The 20114-nt window shown below is 42.8% G+C and overlaps 1 protein-coding gene across 6 annotated transcripts in view; it reads left to right on the forward strand.

Moving 5' to 3' along the window:
- Nucleotides 1-20114, forward strand: part of OCA2 (OCA2 melanosomal transmembrane protein) — a 163362-nt gene that overhangs the window by 33912 nt on the left and 109336 nt on the right. For all 6 annotated transcript variants that reach the window (XM_059052638.2, XM_067027488.1, XM_067027484.1 and 3 more), the window contains 6 exons: nt 108-180; nt 2638-2798; nt 4575-4657; nt 5904-6057; nt 17672-17743; nt 18979-19044. In XM_059052638.2, coding sequence (XP_058908621.1) covers nt 108-180; nt 2638-2798; nt 4575-4657; nt 5904-6057; nt 17672-17743; nt 18979-19044 — 609 coding nt within the window. The remainder of the gene's footprint in view (nt 1-107; nt 181-2637; nt 2799-4574; nt 4658-5903; nt 6058-17671; nt 17744-18978; nt 19045-20114) is intronic.

Here is a 20114-nt window from a genome sequence, read left to right on the forward strand (position 1 = left end):
AGCAGCACCATTATCATACCCGAATTTTCAACTCTTATCAAAGTTACTTAAATCCTATTTTGTTCTCACACCACAAATCTATCATTAAATGTTTCTGATTGTTACAGATTTTATTTAGCCTGTATCCAGATCAAGGAAAGTTCTGGCAGTTGCTGGCTGTGTCACCGCTGGAAAGCTACTGTATCCAAACCTGTACTGAGATGGACAGTCGCCCATGGTTGAGTCACAAAGTGAAGAGACCCGAAAACTATCATGACTGTTGCCCAAGGTCACAGCCTAAGCAGTTACCGTTCCTCCCTGTGTGTGTTGTGTCCCTCCAGGATGTTTGGTGAAAGATGAGGCTTCAGAACAGCAGGGGAGGGGCACTAGTGAGACTGCGATGGGTGGGTGGTGGTGAGGTTTCCCATGGAAGGGTGACAGCAGCCAAACAGTGTGTTTTAGTTAAGGCCCGGCTTCCTGTGGCTCTTGGATACTCTGTTCTGTTCCCTGGCCCCACTCTCTCGTGTTTTGACTTGGGTGCTTCCTCTTGACCTATATCTTTAAGTTAATTGGTTCTTTCCTTGGCTGTGTCATCTGAGTTTGATGATTGCTTGGTTTCTTATACTCTCGGCTCTCTTGCCTTTTTGTAGGCCTCCGCTGCCGTAACAGAATACCACAGCCTGGGTGGCTTAAACAACAGACATTTATTTCTCACAGTTCTGGAGGCTGGACAACCAAGGTCGGGTTGGGCTGATTTGATTTCTAATGAGGGCTCTCTTTCTGGCTTGCAGATGGTCACCTTCCTGCTATGTCTTCACAGGGCCTTTCCTTTCCTCTGTGTGTGTGTGTGTGTGTGTGTGTGTGTGTGTGTGTGTGTGTGTTTATGAGTGTGTGTGTAGAGAGAGTGAGAGCTCTCTGCTATCTCTTCTTACAAGGACACTAATCCTATCAGATCAGGGCCTCACCCTATGACCTCATTTAACCTCAGTTGCTTCCTTAGAGGCCCCATCTCCAAGTATAGCCACACAGGTGCTCAGGGCTTCAACATATGAATATGGGGGACATGGACATTCAGTTCATAGCACTGAGGTAAAGTTTTAAGCTTGGAGATGATCACATCTTAACCTCTATGGGCCTTAGTTTTGGGGTGGGGGGAGTTGTATAAATCTAGTTAGAGGTTGGCTGTGTTGTGGTTTGTAGTTGCCATGGTAACCTTCAGTGCCCCAGACACTTGGAATTTCTCGGCCTCTTTCCATCTGTCTGCCAAGCCCTGCACTGTTCCTACCCCTCCCTCAGGGGTAGAGCTGCTCTCCTCTCTTACCTGCCCCCAGCTGCTGTGGTTCCACCACATCCTCAGGCTACCAGATTTGATGTACTTCCCCAGCAAACTAAGGCTTTCTCAAGGTTCTCCCCATTCTCCCCATCTTCCCTGTGAGTACCTGCTGGGGTTCATGGAGGAAGAGCCTATAAGATGTTAACACCCTTATTCTGTGGCTCACCAGGCCAAGGTCAAGGCCTCGTTGAGAAGAGGGCTCAGAGGAGCCTGACTCAAGTTTGGTCAAGGAGGAGGTCCTGGCCAGTGCACCTTAGCCCAGCGTTCGATAAGGTCTAAAGCAAACTGAAGGGTAAGCCTGAGGGGACTCTACAGTTTAGGTGGATCTCACAGCCTTGTTCCATATACCACAGCAGTACATTGCCTGCTGTTCAAAAGTGCTTTGCTCATGTGTCTTTCTCCCCACCACACAAGGGCCTCCAGGACATGGGCCTCTGAGCTGGGGCAACCAGAGTAGAGTAGATGATCATGCTTATTAGAAGAACAGCATGGAGACTGTGAGCCAGGAACTCTGAGTCAAGTCAGGCCTGAAAGACGTAGATCCTCCTGATCTATGGAGGATGCAGGAAAGAGTGAGGATCCACTCAAGCTGAGGATGACAAGGAAGGATTTAAGGAGAGGAGAGCTTGAGCAGGATCTCAAAAGATAGTGTGGTTCTCCAGATTTGGGGGAGGCATCTGAAACAAAGGCAGGGGACTGCCCGTGTGTTAGCAGCACAGCAGACTGTTCAGCATGGCTGAAGGCAAGGATCAAAGCTGTCTGCAGGGGTGGCCTCGACCACAGGCTCCAGTTTGCTGGGATCCACAAGTCACTGCTGACAGCACAACATCGCAGTGGACTTCGCAGTGGATTTCACTCCTCTCACTGCAGTGGACTTCACTGATTTAGCCGATTGCAGATTTCTTGCTCAGTTCTCCTTGTGATTTCTCACCGGTCACCTTAGGATTTGGGCGTGGCTGTGGATTAGTTCATCTGCTCATTCATGCAGCCATTTTGTCTACTGATCATCATGAGTCCAGGAACTGGGGCAGGCGTTTTATGCTGACTGCAAAGAGTAGAAGCAGAGATGATAGTAGGATGGGAGAGAGCACTTAAATGTTAAACCAGAGGATTCAAAACACAATTAAACAAAGCAAAACCAATTGTGTGTGTCAGGGGTGAGGGGCTGAAGAGGTAGCAGCAGTCAGGGCAGCGGCACGGGTGGAAGGGACGGCCTGGACATACATTTCCTTGTGCACTTTCCTGGGAAGGTGGGAAAGGTCGGTGGGGGGGGACCCTCCGGGCCTCTCCTCCTTGCTTTGTAGCTCACCTTGACTCCCCCCCAGCTGTGAACCTCAGCAGCCATGCAGACTCCATGCTGCTCCAAGTGGACCTGGCAGGGGCCCTGGTGGCCAGTGGCCCAAGTCATCTCGGGAGAGAAGAGCACGTGATGGTGGAGGTGACCCAGGCTAATGCTCCAGGCTCCAGGCGGTGGCGGCCACAGCAGGTTACACTTATAAGTTATTTGAAAGGAATTGTAAAAACTCATTTCGCCTCTTTATAAATTGAGTTTCCTCTCTAATTGATTTGATGGGAGCCATAAGGCAATGACACCATTAATAGGCAAGCCCTTATCTTTTGCTTTGTGTTTGAAATTCTCTTTTCTCTAAGACAGTTATAAAACTCTCACCATTTCAGTAAAGTCAGGCTTTTGAGGTTTTTTTTTTTTAAATTTAGAGTGATTTTACTGGGCAATTCAGGGAAACATTATATATTTGAAAGTACAGTTAAACCTGAGGCTTCAAATATATAAAGTTTCCTTCTGTACCATGGGGTACTCCAGTACCACAGTTCCCTTGAGTTTGTGGACACTTGGCTAAGACTGTGTCTGGTTTCCCCAAGCTTCTGCTTCCATAGCAATAGGACCTTGTGCTCAGCGTCTAAGCCAAAGCCTCCAGTTCACATCCTGTGAAGGCTAGGAGAGCCAGCAGTGGCTTTGTCACCATGTCCCAGAGCCCAGACAAGGCCTGGCTCCTCTCTGTGCATCCTGACTTGTGCCCCAAGTCCTGGCCTCAGTGACTCCCCTGGATTATCATGATGACTTCTACATGAAGTCGTACCCCTAGTTCATGGGTTTTCCCTATTGTAAGTAATAGAAGGAAACCCTGCTGGTACACAAGGCTGTGTCATCCAAAATGGAGTGTCACTGGAGTAATGGTGGGTTACTGCACCCATCACATTTTTCTGCCATGCAGAGAAGTGTCCCCAGAGCCAATGTCTCATTATGAAGAAGGCTGTGGTTTCATGGGCAATGGCTGATGTTGCACTGATGTTCTAAACCGGTGACTCTGGCTGTGGTCTTAGGACATAAACTTGGCTTCCCTGTTTGCAGCGCACAGCTCACTGGCTCCTCGGTAAAGACGAGGTAGGCACATTTCATCTGCTGTTGGCTCCTTTTGTGACCCTGTATGGAGGAGGGCATGACCTTCTGCAGCCTGCTGACGTAGTTGCCTGCTCCAGAAACACAACACAGGAGATCTTTACTGAAGGATTTTTTTCTGATACACTCTTTCCAAACATGGAAGTGTTTAAGAGAACTTTTGATCTCTCATTCATGCTTTGACCGATTTCAGAGTTCCTATTTTAAATTTTCTTTATGATTTGTGGGTGGCAAGACTCCTGTCCTCCCATTGAAAGTCCCCTGGCAACCTCAGTCAGGCTGCCTGCCTCTGCCCAGGCACACCTCCATTTCTGCACACATCTGGCCCCTCTCAGCTGGCTTCTCCACTCCTCTGCTCCCGACAAGAACATTCAGGCACTTTGACCCGCAGCAAAGGCAGCTCATCCTCGGGCCCTCCCTCCCACAGGCTCCTGTGACCTGGGTGTGGAGAGTTTCCTGCCTTCGATTTGCAAACAGGAAGCAGTTCTAAGCAAGCCTTTCTCATCAGTTGCCTCAGCAGGTTCAGAAGACTCCAAGTCTCCAGTAATGTGCAGTGATTTCCTTTTCTCTTAATAAATCATATTTACTTCTATATCTTTGTGTCTTTGTACATGAATTCTGTATTTGTAATTCCGTATTTTTCTTAAACACAGCCCTCCAGTTGTGGACATTTCCAGCTGCGCACCCCCTGGCCATCTCTAGTGTCTCCGTACGAAAAGGCTTCATGCTCCTCTCTTTCTCCTTCTCTTATTCTAAACAAGGACCTACATTGAACAGCGTGGGACCCCAGGTGATGGCCCAGGTTCAAAGCCTTACCAGGATTTCATGCTTTGACTTTTACAGGTCACTCATAACTGGACGGTGTTTTTAAATCCAAGCAGAAGTGAGCGCATGGTGCTGAGCAGGACCTTTGAGGTTCTGAGCAGGTGGGTCTTGGTGACGGAGGTCTTGAGGTAGCTCCTCTGGGACATGCTCACCTAGAGAAGTGTGACCCTTGGGACTCCAGTTATGAATAGCCCGGCCAGTTATGGGCTTGGACGAGATGCTCCTCTTGTGTAGACAGTGAACATGAGGCTGTGACCGGGCGTCAAAAACACATGTGTCAGGAAGTAAGAGGATTGATTACAGGGCCCATTTTGAAGCAAATGGTGTTTAATAGCTGTTGCTTTAAATTCATTAATATCATGAAGCTATGCCATGGGGAATTCTAGAAGATCTTAGGATTCTTTTTTTTTAAATGCCACTCCATAGTAAGTCTGTACTCTTGGCTACTGTATGAGTTTGCTAGGCCTGCTATAACAAATACAACACACAGGTGACTTAAACAGTAGAAATTTATTTCCTCAAGTTGTCAGCAGGGTGTGTCTCTCCTGAGACCCCTCTCCTTGGCATGTAGACACCGTCTTCCCCCTGTGTCCTCACGTGCTTGTCCCTCTGTGCATGTCTTTGCCCCAAGCTCCTTTTCTTATAAGGACACCAGTCATATTGGTGTCACTAGTTTTGACTTAATCACCTTTGTAAAGACCTTATCTCCAAATACAGTCACATTCTGAAGTGGGGTTAGGAAGTCCACATATTGAAGGGACACAGTTCAGCTCAGGACAGTTACTGAAATTTTAGAAAGTGCTTCAGTCTCACCATATGCCACGTGCTGTTGATGACTTACGTGCTTCTTGTTCTTGGTGCTTTCTGTCTGTCTGTCTGTCTCTCTGTCTGCCTGTCTACCTGTTCTCAGGTTGCACATCCTTTCCCAAATCTCTCACACGTGAGAATAGTCAGCTCTGCTATTTGTGAGCAGGTAAAACAGTCAGTTATGTGGTGAGGAGGAAGCGGGAAAATTAAATGGCTAGAACCGCTGTGAACTTCCCTGCTCACTGTTCATCGTTGGAGTGGCAGCTGAAGCAAAGAAGGTGCTGCCTGATGGGGGCTGAGTAGCTATGTCAGCGGGGCCTGGCCGTGGGGAGGCTGTGCATGCATCTCACACAGCTTGCCTGTACTCAGGGCTCCTCATCTGCCAGGTCAGGCATGGGTGAGTCGCTCTGAGACCAGTTCAGGCTCTGGTTATGGCCATGGGTGACGTGTTGGGAAAGACATCGAGGGAGCAAAAGCACTAATGGTTGATGGCTGGTCTGTTTCCCTTATCAGTGGTAAGATCTTTGCTTCATTCTGCAGAGAGCCTGTTTCCATCAGCGTTCGAGCCTCCCTCCAGCAGACCCAGGTTGTTCCGCTTTTGATGGCTCATCAATACCTCCGCACAAGCGTTGAGGCACAGGTGACCGTCGCCGCAGTCATTCTTGCTGGAGTCTACGTGCTGATTATATTTGAGGTAACTTGCGCGCCTGCTCTCCTGTGTTTATCTGTGCCCCCACCAGTGTATTTTTACACTTACTTGTTGGGTGCTAGGGACGGGCTCAGTCTTGCATCTTAATCAAATTGAAATAGTGTCTTTCTTAAAAAGTAACATTTCCCTCATTCTAGGTGGAAAATTGCTCTGTACTGGAATATCTGCTGAATCTTGGCAATTGACATATGCAAGATAAGTTTTGCCAGGCACCAGCAAAAGTTTATTGAGAAAACTGAATATGCATGTGATTTTCTCACCCTCACTTTGCTGCTCACACAAAGTGTGATCCTGAGGGGACAAATGTTGAACCTCTCTGAGACTCAGGGTCTTCTTCTGTAAGATGGGCATGTTAAAATGCCCCCTGGCTGCTTCATAGGATTGTGTGCCTGATGGGGACCTGGGAGACCTTAGGCTACATGTGGGGAAGGATTATTATCTTTTATGCTTATCAGCTCAGCTAATGAGCCTTTTCACAAGTGATCTCATGTCCCATAAATTCAAGTTATCTGGGAAACTTTAAGTGTGGCTATACCCTCCATAGCCTGGAACAAAGTACAGACACTGCCTGGGCTGGGCAGGTCCATTGTTGGTTGGATTGTGAAACCAGATTTACAACAACAACGTGTTGATGGGAATGTTGGCTCCAGTGGTCTGAGCCTGGAGGGTCAGGAGAGGATGTGACTGTGAAGAGGTGTTTCTTCCCGAGGTATGAGAAGCGCCGTGGAACTTCAAGGAGGTGAACTGAGGGAGGAGTCTCCAGGATAGTTCCTGAAGTCCCCTGCAGCTATCTGGTCTGCCTGGCTCCAGCAAGCTGAGCCCCTAGCTGTCCAGCAAGGTCCACTCACTGGTTTAGTTGCTCTTTCTCTTAATGTCTTTTATCCTGGGGCAGCTCTATTCTCTCCATTCTTTCTCTATTTTCTTTTCAATCAATATGATCATTGTTTCAGAGTTCCTATGGCCACACACACACTCTGATCCGGCAGAGTCCAGAGGGGTCCTGGAGCAGGTTGCTGAGCAGTTTTTTCCCCGAGAGGCCACAGAAAGCACACTCCTCCCTCCGTGGCAGTGTTTCTGCCAAGGGCAAGATGCTTGAGACTCAGAGCCCAAGGCTACTGTCGGGGGCTTGTCACATAGGCACCCTCAGCCCACCAAAGTCCCAGGCTCCCAAGAAGTAAGGCAGATGTTCACAATAAGTCACATTTTTATACCAACGGTTTAGGCATACTGGTACAGCAGAATGCAGTACTCCAGGCCCACAGAGCAACCCTATCACTTGGTAACACAGGGCACATTTCAAAAGCCAAGTACTCAGATATCAGCCAAGGCCAACCCTGGAGCAGGCTCTTCTAAAGGGCCTTCTTTTTTTTTTTTTTTTTTTTGCGGTATGCGGGCCTCTCACTGTTGTGGCCTCTCCCGCTGCGGAGCACAGGCTCCGGACGCACAGACTCAGTGGCCATGGCTCACGGGCTTAGTTGCTCCGCGGCATGTGGGATCTTCCCGGACCAGGGCACGAACCCGTGTCCCCTGCATTGGCAGGTGGACTCCCAACCACTGCGCCACCAGGGAAGCCCCTAAAGGGCCTTCTAATCATGGCTGCCTCAGGCTGGCCAGGTCTTTACTGCACCACCATCTGGTTGAAAAATCCGATTCTGTTTTTCTGTAGAATATCCCGCACCCTGGATTGTTACTCTAGTCCCTCTGTCTCCGACAGGCTACAATTTAGATCTGAAGCCTTCAGGTTAAATTTTGGGGCCCATATGCTTCACAGGTGTGCTGGGAGTTTGAGTTGTATTGAGGAGAAGGAATCTGGGTGTCCTCCTTTCAGGGATGTGGAGATTGCCCAGCGAGTTTAGGTGGTAGCAGCCTAGCCTGTTTGTTGTCACGCCCCCTGCTGCTACCTTTGCTCTTTTTTTTTCCATTTCCAAAAAAATTGACATTTTATTTATTTATTTTTTTAACATCTTTGTTGGAGTATAACTGCTTTACAATGGTGTGTTAGTTCCTGCTTTACAACAAAGTGAATCAGTTATACATATACATATGTTCCCATCTCTCTTCCCTCTTGCGTCACCCTCCCTGCCACCCTCCCTATCCCACCCCTCTAGGTGGTCACAAAGCACAGAGCTGATATCCACCAGGGACCATTGCCTGACTCAGTGGTTTCATTAGCATTTACAGTAAACTTTCTGTCCTTCATTCTGCATTTATAAATGATTCATTCTGTATTGAAGAACTTTCTCCCACCCAATTTTGTTATTGCGAAACACACTTCATGCCAGAGACACAAGATTAATTTTCTTTAATTAATGATTTTCATAGTAGTGAATTGCTGCCTTAGCAACTTACAGTGGTATCCACTGAGTTATTTTGTGTCTCTTAGATTTTTTTGAATATCACTTTGAATTTATGGATATAATAGATTCATTGTGCTTTAATCAGTCAGTCACTAGTAATTAAAAAAATACAGTCCAGTGCCAATTTATCTGTTTGTTTATTTTTGAATTTTATTTTATTGTATTTTTTAATACAGCAGGTTCTTATTAGTTTCCTGTTTTATACATATTAGTATATACATGTCAATCCCAATCTCCCAGTTCATCCCACCACCACGCCTCCTGCTTTCCCCCTTTGGTGTCCATATGTTTGTTCTCTACATCTGTGTCTCTATTTCTGCTTTGCAAACTGGTTCATATGTACCATTTTTGTAGATTCCACATATACACGTTAATATACGATATATGTTTTTTTCTTTCTGACTTACTTCACTCTGTATGACAGTCTCTAGGTCCATCCATGTCTCTACAGATGACCCAGTTTCGTTCCTTTACATGGCTGAGTAATATTCCATTGTATATATGTACCACATCTTCTTTATCCATTCATCTGTTGATGGGCATTTAGGTTGCTTCCATGACCTGGCTATTGTAGATAGTGCCGCAATGAACATTGGGGTGCATGTGTCTTTTTGAATTATGGTTTTCTCTGGGTATATACCCAGGAGTGGGATTGCTGGGTCATATGGTAATTGTATTTTTAGTTTTTTAAGGAACCTCCATACTATTCTCCATAGGGGCTATATCAATTTACTTTCCCACCAACAGTGAAAGAGGGTTCCCTTTTCTCCAAACCCTCTCCACCATTTGTTGTTTGTAGATTGTCTCATGATGCCCATTCTAACTGGGGTGAGGTGATGTCTCATTGTAGTTTTGATGTGCATTTCTCTAGTGATTAGTGATGTTGAGCAGCTTTTCATGTGCCTCTTGACCATCTGTATGTCTTCTTTGGAGAAATGTCTATTTAGGTCTTCTGCCCATTTTTTGATTCGGTTGTTTGTTCTTTTAATATTGAGCTGCAGGAGCTGTTTATATATTTGGGAGACTAATCCTTTGTCCATTGATTCGTTTGAAAATATTTTCTCCCATTTTGAGGGTTGTCTTTTTTATAGCTTCCTTTGCTGTGCAAAAGCTTTTAAATTTCATTAGGTCTCATTTGTTTGTTTCTGTTTTTATTTCCATTACTCTAAGAGGTGGATCAAAAAGATCTTGCTGTGATTTATGTCAAAGAGTGTTCTTCCCATGTTTTCCTCTAAGAGATTTGTAGTGTCCATGCTTACATTTAGGTCTTTAATACATTTTGAGTTTATTTATGTTTATTTATGTATTTATTTTTTTGAATTTGTCATCTTGTATTCTTTCTTTTCCTTTTTTAAAAAAAACTTTATTGGAGTGTAATTGCTTTACAATGGTGTGTTAGTTTCTGCTTTATAACAAAGTGAATCAGTTATACATATACATATGTTCCCATATCTCTTCCCTCTTGCATCTCCCTCCCTCCCACCCTCCCTATCCCACCCCTCTAGGTGGTCACAGAGCACCGAGCTGATCTCCCTGTGCTACGCGGCTGCTTCCCACTATCTATCAATTTTACATTTGGTAGTGTATATATGTCCATGCCACTCTCTCACTTTGTCACAGCTTACCCTTCCCCCTCCCCATATCCTCAATTCCTTTCTCTAGTAGGTCTGTGTCTTTACTCCCATCTTGCCCCTAGGTTCTTCATGAACTTTTTTTTTCTTAGAATCCATATATATGTGTTAGCATATGGTTTTTGTTTTTCTCTTTCTGACTTACTTCACTCTGTATGACAGACTCTAGGTCCATCCACCTCACTACAAATAACCCAATTTCATTTCTTTTGATGGCTAATATTCCATTGTATATATGTGCTACATCTTCTTTATCCATTCATCTGTTGATGGAAACTTAGGTTGCTTCCATGTCCTGGCTATTGTAAATAGAGCTGCAATGAACATTTTGGTACATGACACTTTTTGAATTATGGTTTTCTCAGGGTATATGCACAGTAGTGGGTTTGCTGGGTCGTAAGGTAATTCTATTTGTAGTTTTTTAAGGAACCTCCATACCGTTCTCCATAGTGGCTGTATCAGTTTACATTCCCACCAACAGTGCAGGAGGGTTCCCTTTTCTCCACACCCTCTCCAGTGTTTTTTGTTTGTAGATTTTTTGATGATGGCCATTCTGACTGGTGTGAGATGATATCTCATTGTAGTTTTGATTTGCATTTCTCTAATGATTAATGATGTTGAGCATTCTTTCATGTGTTTGTTGGCAATCTGTATATCTTCTTTGGAGATATGTCTATTTAGGAATTCTGCCCATTTGGGGATTGGATTGTTAGTTTTTTTGATATTGAGCTGCATGAGCTGCTTGTAAATTTTGGAGATTAATCCTTTGTCAGTTACTTCATTTGCAAATATTTTCTCCCATTCTGAGGGTTGTCTTTTGGTCATGTTTATGGTTTCCTTTGCTGTGCAAAAGCTTTTAAGTTTCATTAGGTCCCATTTGTTTATTTTTGTTTTTATTTCCATTTCTCTAGGAGGTGGGTCAAAAAAGATCTTGCTGTGATTTATGTCATAGAGTACTCAGCTTATGTTTTCCTCTAAGAGTTTGATAGTGTCTGGCCTTGCATTTAGGTCTTTGACCAATTTTGAGTTTATTTTTGTGTATGGTGTTAGGAAGTGTTCTAATTTCATACTTTTACATGTACATGTCCAGTTTTCCCAGCACCACTTATTGAAGAGGCTGTCTTTTCTCCACTGTATATTCTTGCCTCCTTTATCAAAGATAAGGTGACCGTATGTGCGTGGGTTTACCTCTGGGCTTTCTATCCTGTTCCATTGATCTAAATGTCTGTTTTTGTGCCAGTACCATACTCTCTTGATTACTGTAGCTTTGTAATGTAGTATGAAGTCAGGGAGCCTGATTCCTCCAGCTACATTTTTCTTTCTCAAGATTTCTTTGACTATTCGGAGTCTTTTACGTTTCCATACAAATTGTAAAAATTTTTGTTCTAGTTCTGTGAAAAATGCCATTGATAATTTGATAGGGATTGTACTGAATCTGTAGATTGCTTTGGGTAGTATAGTCATTTTCACAATATTGATTCTTCCAGTCCAAGAATGAGGTATATTTGTGCATCTGTTTATGTCATCTTTGATTTCTTCATCAGTGTTTTATAGTTTTCTGAGTACTCTTTTGCCTGCTTAGGTAGGTTTATTCCTAGGTACTTTATTCTGTTTTTGCAATGGTAAATGAGATTGTTTCCTTAATTTCCCTTTCAGATGTTTTGTTGTTAGTGTATAGGAATGCAAGAGATTTCTGTGCATTGATTTTGTATCCTGCTACTTTACCAAATTCACTGATTAGCTCTAGTAGTTTTCTGGTATCATCTTTAGGATTTTCTATGTATAGTATCATGTCATCTGCAAACAGTGACAGTTTTACTTCTTTTCCAATTTGGATTCCTTTTATTTCTTTTACTTCTCTGATTGCTGTGGCTAAAACCTCCAAAATATGTTGAATAATAGTGGTACGAATGGGCACCCTTGTCTTGTTCCTGACCTTAGAGGAAATGCTTTCAGTTTTTCACCACTGAGAATGATGTTGACTGTGCATTTGTCATATGTGGCCTTTATCGTGTTGAGATAGGTTCCCTCTCTGCCCACTTTCTGGAGAGTTTTTATCATAAATGGGGGTTGAATTTTGTCAAAAGCTTTCTCTGCATCTATTGAGATGATCATATGGTTTTTATCCTTCAGTTTGTTAATATGGTGTATCACATTGATTGATTTGCATATATTGAAGAATCCTTGCATTCGCAGGATAAACCCCACGTGATCATGGTGTATGATCCTTTTAATGTGCTGTTGGATTCTGTTTGCAAGTATTTTGTTGAGGAGTTTTTCATCTATGTTCATCAGTGATATTGGCCTGTAGTTTTCTTTTTTGTGACATCTATGTCTGGTTTTGGTATCAGGGTGATGGTGGCCTCATAGAATGAGTTTGGGAGTGATCCTCCCTCTGCTATACTTTGGAAGAGTTTGAGAAGGATAGGTGTTAGCTCTTCTCTAAATGCTTGATAGAATTCGCCCGTGAAGCCATCTGGTCCAGAGCTTTTGTTTGCTGGCAGATTTTTAAATCACAGTTTCAAGTTCACGGCTTGTGATTGGTCAGTTCATATATTCTATTTCTTCCTGGTTCAGTCTTGAAAGGTTGTGCTTTTCTAAGAATTTGTCTAATTCTTCCAGGTTGTCCATTTTATTTGCATATAGTTGCTTGTAGGAGTCTCTCATGATCCTCTGTATTTCTGCAGTGTCAGTTGTTACTTCTCCTTTTTCATTTCTAATCTGTTGATTTGAGTCTTCTTTTTTTCTTGATGAGTCTGGCTAATGGTTTATCTATTTTGTTTGTCTTCTCAAACTACCAGCTTTTAGTTTTATTGATCTTTGCTATTGTTTTCTTCATTTCTTTTGTATTTATTTCTGATCTGATCTTTATGATTTCTTCCCTTCTGCTAACTTTGAGTTTTTTTAGTCTTCCTTCTCTAATTGCTTTAGGTGTAAAGTTAGGTTGTTATTTGAGATTTTTCTTGTGTCTTGAGGTAGGATTGTATTGCTATTAACTTCCATCTTAGAACTGCTTTTGCTGTATCCCATAGTTTTGGGGTTGCTGTGTTTTCATTGTCATTTGTTCGTAAGTATTTTTTGTTTTCCTCTTTGATTTCTTCAGTGATCTCTTGGTTATTTAGTAGCATATTGTTTAGCCTCCACATGTTTGTATATTTTACAGATTTTTTTCCCCTGTAATTGATATCTAGTCTCATAGTGTTGTGGTCTGAAACAACGCTTGATATGATTTCAATTTTCTTAAATTTACCTAGGCTTAATTTGTGACCCTGGATGTTATCTATCCTGGAGAATGTTTTGTGTGTACTTGAGAAGAATGTGTATTCTGTTGTTTTTGGATGGAATGTCCTATAAATACCAATTAAGTCCATCTGGTCCAATGTGTGAGTTAAAGCTTGTGTTTTCTTATTTATTTTCTGTTTAGATGATCTCTCCATTGGTGTAAGTGGGCTTTTAAAGTCCCCTACTATTATTGTGTTACTGTTGAGTTTCCTCTTTATGGCTGTTAACATTTGCCTTAAGTATTGTGGTGCTCCTATTTTAGGTGCATAAATATTTACTATTGTTATATCTTCTTCTTGCATTGATCCCTTGATCATTATTTAGTGTCCTTCCTTGTCTCTTATAATAGTCTTTATTTTAAAGTCTATTTTGTCTGATATGAGTATTGCTGCTCCTGCTTCCTTTTGATTTCTGTTTGCATGGAATATCTTCTTCCATCCCTTCACTTTCAGTCTGTATGTGTCCCTAGATCTGAAGTAGGTCTCTTGTAGACAGCATATATACAGGTCTTGTTTTTATATCCATTCAGACAGTCTGTGTCTTTTGGTTGGAGCATTTAATCCATTTACATTCAAGGTAATAATTGATATATATGTTCCTATTACCATTTAAAAAATTGTTTTGGGTTTGTTTTTATAGGTCTTTTCCTTCTCTTGTGTTTCCCACTTAGGGAAGTTCCATTATCATTTGTTGTTAAGCTGATTGGGTGGTGCTGAGTTCTCTTCACTTTCCTTGTTTGTAAAGGTTATAATTTCTCCAGTGTAATCTGAATGAGCTCCTTTTTGGGTAGAGCAATCTTGTTTGTAGGTTTTTCCCTTTCATCATGTTAAATACATCCTACTGCTACCTTCTGGCTTGCAGAGTTTTTGCCGAAAGGTCAGCTGTTAACCGTATGGGGATTCCCTTGTATGTTATTTCCTGCTTTTCCTTTGCTGCTTTTAATACTTTTTCTTTGTATTTAATGTTTGATAGTTTGATTGATATGTGTCTTAGCATGTTTCTCCTTGGACTGATCCTGTATGGGACTCTCTGAGCTTCCTGGACTTGATTGATTATTTCCTTTCCCATGGTGGGGAAGTTTTCAACTATAATCTCTCAAATATTTTCTCAGACCCTTTCTTTTACTCTTCTTCTTCTGGGACCCCTATAATTTGAATGTTGGTGCGTTTAATGTTGTCCCAGTGTTCTCTGAAACTGTCCTCAATTCTTTTCATTCTTTTTTTCATTTTCTGTTCCTTGGCAGTTATTTCCACCATTCTATCTTTCAGGTCACTTATCCGTTCTTCTGCCTCAGTTATTCTGCTATTGGTTCCTTCTAGGGTATTTTAAATTTCAGTTATTGTGTTGTTCATCACTGCTTATTTGTTCTTTAGTTCTTCTAGGTACTTGTTAAATGTTTATTATATTTTTTTCATTCTATTTCTGCGATTTTGAGTCATCTTTACTATCATTACTGTGAATTCTTTTTCTGTTAGACTGCCTATCTCCTCTTTATTTCTTTTGTCTGGTGGGTTTTTACCTTGCTTCTTCATCTGTTGCATATTTCTCTGTCTCCTAATTTTGTTTAACTTACTGTGTTTTTGGTCTCCTTCTGCAGGCTGCGGAGTCCTAGTTCCTTTTACTTCTGTTGTCTATGCCCAGTTGGTGAGGTTGGTCCAGCGACTTGTGTAGGCTTCCTGGTGGAGGGGACTAGAGCCTCTGTTCTGGTGGGTGGAGCTGGATCTTGTCCCTCTGATTGTAAGGGCCATGTCCATTGGTCTGTTTTGTGGTGTCTGTGAGCTTAGTATGACTTTAGGTAGCCTGTCTGCTAATGAGTAGGGTTTTTTCCTGTCTTGCTAGTTGTTTGGTGTGAGGCAGTCATCACTGCAACTTGCTGGCCGTTGGGTGGAGCTGGGTCTTAGTTTTGAGATGGAGACCTCTGGGAGAGATCTAACCAATAAATATTCCATGGGACCAGGAGTTCTCTGTGGTCCAACGTCCTAGACTTGGCTCTCCCACCTTGGAGGCTCAGGCCTGACCCCCGGCCAGCACACCAATACCCTGCAAGCCACACGGTGCAGAAGAAAAATAAGAAGTAAAAACAAAACAAAAACAAAACTAAAAAATATCCCCCCAAAACGAACAGATGAGACCCCAAGACAAATGGTAAAAGCAAAACTAAACAGACAAAAGTCACACAAAGAAACATACACACACACTCACAAAAAGAAAAAAAAAGAAAAAAAGAGAAGAGAGCAATCAAATAATTTCAAAATAATAATAATTTCAAAAATGAAAACACTAAAAACTAAACTAACACAAACATAAAACCAGAAACATATCAAATGCAGAAAGCAAATTTTAAAAGGCAATGAAAGCATAAAACAAACACACAAAAACTATCCAAAAAAATGTAAAGACAAAGAAAGATGAAAGCAGAAGGAAAAAAATAGAAAACAACAAACTAGTAACGTAAAAGTAGAAAAATCTAAAGTATAGTTAAAAAAAAAAAAGAAAGCAAAGCAAAGGAAAAAAGCGAATACAAGGAAAAAATGCTATATAATGAAAAAGTACAGTAGAATTAGGGAAAAATAAATGAAAAATATGTTAAAAAGAAAAGCATAAAAAGATAAGAAAAAGTAAAGAAAAATGTAAAATTAAAGAATAATAATAATAAAGAAAAATAACAACATAACCAAAAAAAAATAACAAAAGTAGTGATATTTTCCTGTGGCCTTAGCTGTCAGTGTCCTTGCCTCCACAGGGAGCCGCAGCCAATCCCTACCTACCCAGGAAGTCCTCCAATACTCCTAGGTAGATCTCTAGACCCGCTGTGGCACTGTGAGGCCAGCTCAGACTCTGATCTTGCCCCGTGTGTACTTGCCCCCAAAGTCCACAGTTGCCCCCAAAGTCTGCAGCCTCCGTTGTGGGAACCCTCATTGTCTATTCAGGTATTCCACAGTTGCAGGGTTTACCCAGCTGATTGTGGGGATTTAATCCACTGCTCCTGCAGCTGCACAGGGATATTTCCCTTTCTCTCATTTGGTCACACTGTTCCTGGGTTTCAGCCTTGGTTTTGGCTCCACCTCTGCGTGTGGGCTTCCCTCAGACATCTGTTCCCCACCCAGGCAAGAGGAGGCAACAGCAGTGGCTGATTAGGGCTCCCTTGCTCACTCAGGTTGGGGCTGAGGGAGGGATACAGTAGTCATAAATGGGATGTGAGGGGAGTGCTTGTGGGCTGCAGAGGCTGGCATGAAGTTGCAAGAGCCCAAGGCATACCATGTGTTCTTCCAAGGAAGTTGGAAGGCAGTGGCTGGATGCAGAGGCTGCCGGGAAGGTGTGGGATGAGACCTGCCTTGCACACAGGACTCTTAGCGGCAGTGGCGGCAGTCTCTGGGGTCCAAGGTAACAGCTGCAGCTCAGGGGGCACCATTTTACATTTGCACCAGCAATGTTTGAGGCTTTCAAATTCTCTGCATCCTTGCCTTTCTTTATATTTTGCCTTAGAAATTCCATGCCCACTTGAATTATAATTAAATAGAAAAAGTATTTTCATGGTTCAGTGGTAACACTGAAGTTTCAATTAGATTAAGCATTTTATAACAGGCTCAGTAATTGGGCAGAATTGATTTATATTGTGGAACTAATTCTCCAGTTGCCTATGGATTATATGGTAAATAATTAATGATAATTTACTGAAGGCTTCCTTATAGAACATACTTTATTAAGCTTCTACTTCAGGGTCATCTAATTATGCAGGAAATCTTTCTTTAGAAAGCAGACTGGTGATGGTTGTGTGTGTCTCTAGGGCATCCAGACTCTGAAACAAAGAAACCCATGATTTATTTATTGTCCTAATAGATATGGTATAAAATGGCCAATCTTCACAACTACTTATACTGATAGAGGCTTCTGTGTGTTTTATTTATTTTTTAAAATATTTATTTATTTATTTTTGGCTGCATTGGGTCTTGGTTGTGGCACGTGGGATCTTTTGTTGTGGTTCGTGGGCTCTTTATTGTGGCATGTGGGTGTCTTTCTACTTGTGGTGTACAGGCTTCTCTCTAGTTGTGATGCACAGGCTCCAGAGTGCGTAAGCCCAGTAGTTGAGGTGTGCGGGCTCCACAGTGTGTGAGCTCTGTAGTTGCAACACATGGGCTCTCTAGTTGTGGCATGTAGGCTTAGTTTTCCTGTGGCATGTGGGATCTTAATTCCCGGACCAGGGATCAAACCCACGTCCCCTGCATTTGAAGGTGGATTCTTAGCCACTGGCCCACCAGGGAAGTCCCCTTCTGTGTGTTTTAAAGTTCTGTGGATTAGAATGCAGTAATTTTCTATGTTTCTTTCCAGATTGTTCACAGAACACTGGCAGCCATGTTGGGTTCCCTTGCGGCATTAGCAGCGCTGGCTGTGATTGGAGATGTAAGTGTAACATTTTGAGTCAAAGGCTTAGCACTCAATAGAATGTCAGATTCAAAGACAGTCCAAGAATTAGGCATTAGCTGGTGATTTTAATTTTTTAATATACTGTTTCACATTTCCCATTAGTGGCATGAACTTTACAGCATTGCTGAGTAATTAACATTTGACTTTATCACACACATCCCAGTGGTGTTACTCTCCACCCTAGCTGAGGAAATGCTTGACTCATGGTGGTCAAGCATTTGCCTAGGTCATGCAGCTGAGTTATGTTAGAGCTGGCCCTATGTACTGTCAGCCCATGGAAACTAGAGGATGCCATCCTGGCTGGAGCAGAGAGGTGGGAGACAGTGAGGTTGGGGTTGTGTCCTGCAGACATCAGGAGGTCCCTGGATGTGCAAGTCTGGGGGGAATAGCACCCCCTCAGGGTCTGAGCATGGTCCATCCTGCAGGGACATTGGAATGAATGTAGGGAAGCAAGAGAAGCCAAGTGCCCACTAGAGAAGGAGGCCTGTGGAGCCTCCATCTTGAGGAGTAGTGCTGGAACTGACCAAGGGGGCAACATACAGAACTTGGGATTGAAAGAAACTCTGTAGAATTCCAGGGATTGTTCTGAAAAGTGCTACTAAAGGCCAGTCAGTCAACCAAAGAATAATAACTGGGGCTATGTGGGGCTATGTTCAGTTAGTTATTTATTGTTTTTTATTTTCTTTTTCTTGGCTAGAGTTGGTATAAACAAACACTAACTCTAAGGGTAAAATGTCCCAGAATCCTAAAACTTACACATAAACCACTGTTATTTTTATTAATTGTTAAGGAGTAGTGTAGTAGTTGTTGTTTAATTCTAGAAATCATTGACATGGCACATGGCTTGTGCTGCAGGAAACTCCCTGGACCACTGTGCAGTCCTTTTCCAACAACCAGGCTCTCCAAGTGCCCTCACTTCCCAGTCTGGGTTCCCAGTTCCCCATGATTCTACCTTCCCTTAAGGATATGGACAGGGCTTAAAAAACCTGCTTTTTAAAAAATTGTCAAGTGCATAGGTTTGACGTTATTATGCTTTGGGTCACGAGTGTTTTTCAGTGATGATATAATCTGATTTCAAAGGCAAGCAGATGGTGTGACTTTTGACTCTGGTCCAATGAGTGGGTTTTCTGTAAAGGGCGGCACATATTTACAGCTTATCACCAGGAGGATGATGCCCAGGACTAATTGGCAAATTTGTGCTTTGATTGCAGAGACCTAGCCTGACCCACGTGGTGGAGTGGATTGATTTCGAGACTCTGGCCCTGCTGTTTGGCATGGTAATGACAGTCCTCCCAGTGGGACAGGGCCCCAAGCTTGCTGTAACCTTGGACCTTCTCTTTTGCCACTGCTGACTCTTCAAGACACTGTGCTGATTGACAATTAGGGCTTGATTGAGAAGTGTTTGTGCAGGTCTAGCTGATTTCTCCTGAGGAGGAATGGAGTGATTGGTGCTCTGATTAGTTAGCTGTAAAATTTCAGCCTAAGGCCTGTCAGACAGTGAAATAATCTCGCCATTTAGAAAATTTAGAAATTTTTAAAAGTTACTATCCTTAAAATATAAAATGGAATATCCTAAACAGATGAACCATTTAAGTTTTTCAGTGATTGGAAAAGTACGTTTAATTATATGGATAAAGGAAGAAATGAAGAAATTGTCCCTAAGTAATAGTTTGTATATTTGCTGTTAAACAGACATTTTCAAGTGGCCCCTCTACTGTGTGCTATGAAGAGTGTCACCAAATGAACTTGTAGGAAGGGAACTTTAAGACACACTAGTGGGCTAGTGTGATACATGAGTCATAAACAAACTTAACTGGAATAAGTGGAATTTGACAGGGGTCTGGACAGCAGTGGGAACGGCTATTGCGCTCTTGAACAGACCCACAGCAGCTGAGTGATTTGAGGAGGGTGTTCCCTCTCAGGGCTAGAAGACTCACCCTCTGTAAAGCAGGTCACCACATGCCCTCACCTCCTTGCTAGTATTCTTTCTGCCCTAGCACCATGGAGGGCCCTGCTGCTCTAGGCTTTGGTGTGACCCAAAGTGGCTGCCTACTCTGTGGGTGGAGTGGGAGGCAGGTCAGTGCTCTGAACTCAGGCTTCATAGAGGAACGAATGTATTGGGTCCTGAAGTGTATAGGGTTTGGGTGTATGGAAGGAAGAAGGAAAGAATACCAGATGTCTTATAAAATAGGTTTTTAAAAACACTTAAATGACTGGTGTATTAGTTTGCTGAGGCTGCCGTAATAAAGTACCACAGACTGGGTGGCTTAAACAACAGAACTGTATTTCCTCACAGTTCTGGAGGCTGGAAGTCTGAGATCAAGGTGTTGGCAGGGTTGGTTTCTTC

This window comes from Kogia breviceps, chromosome 2 (genome assembly GCF_026419965.1).
Source record: "Kogia breviceps isolate mKogBre1 chromosome 2, mKogBre1 haplotype 1, whole genome shotgun sequence".
Classification (NCBI taxonomy): domain Eukaryota; kingdom Metazoa; phylum Chordata; class Mammalia; order Artiodactyla; family Physeteridae; genus Kogia; species Kogia breviceps.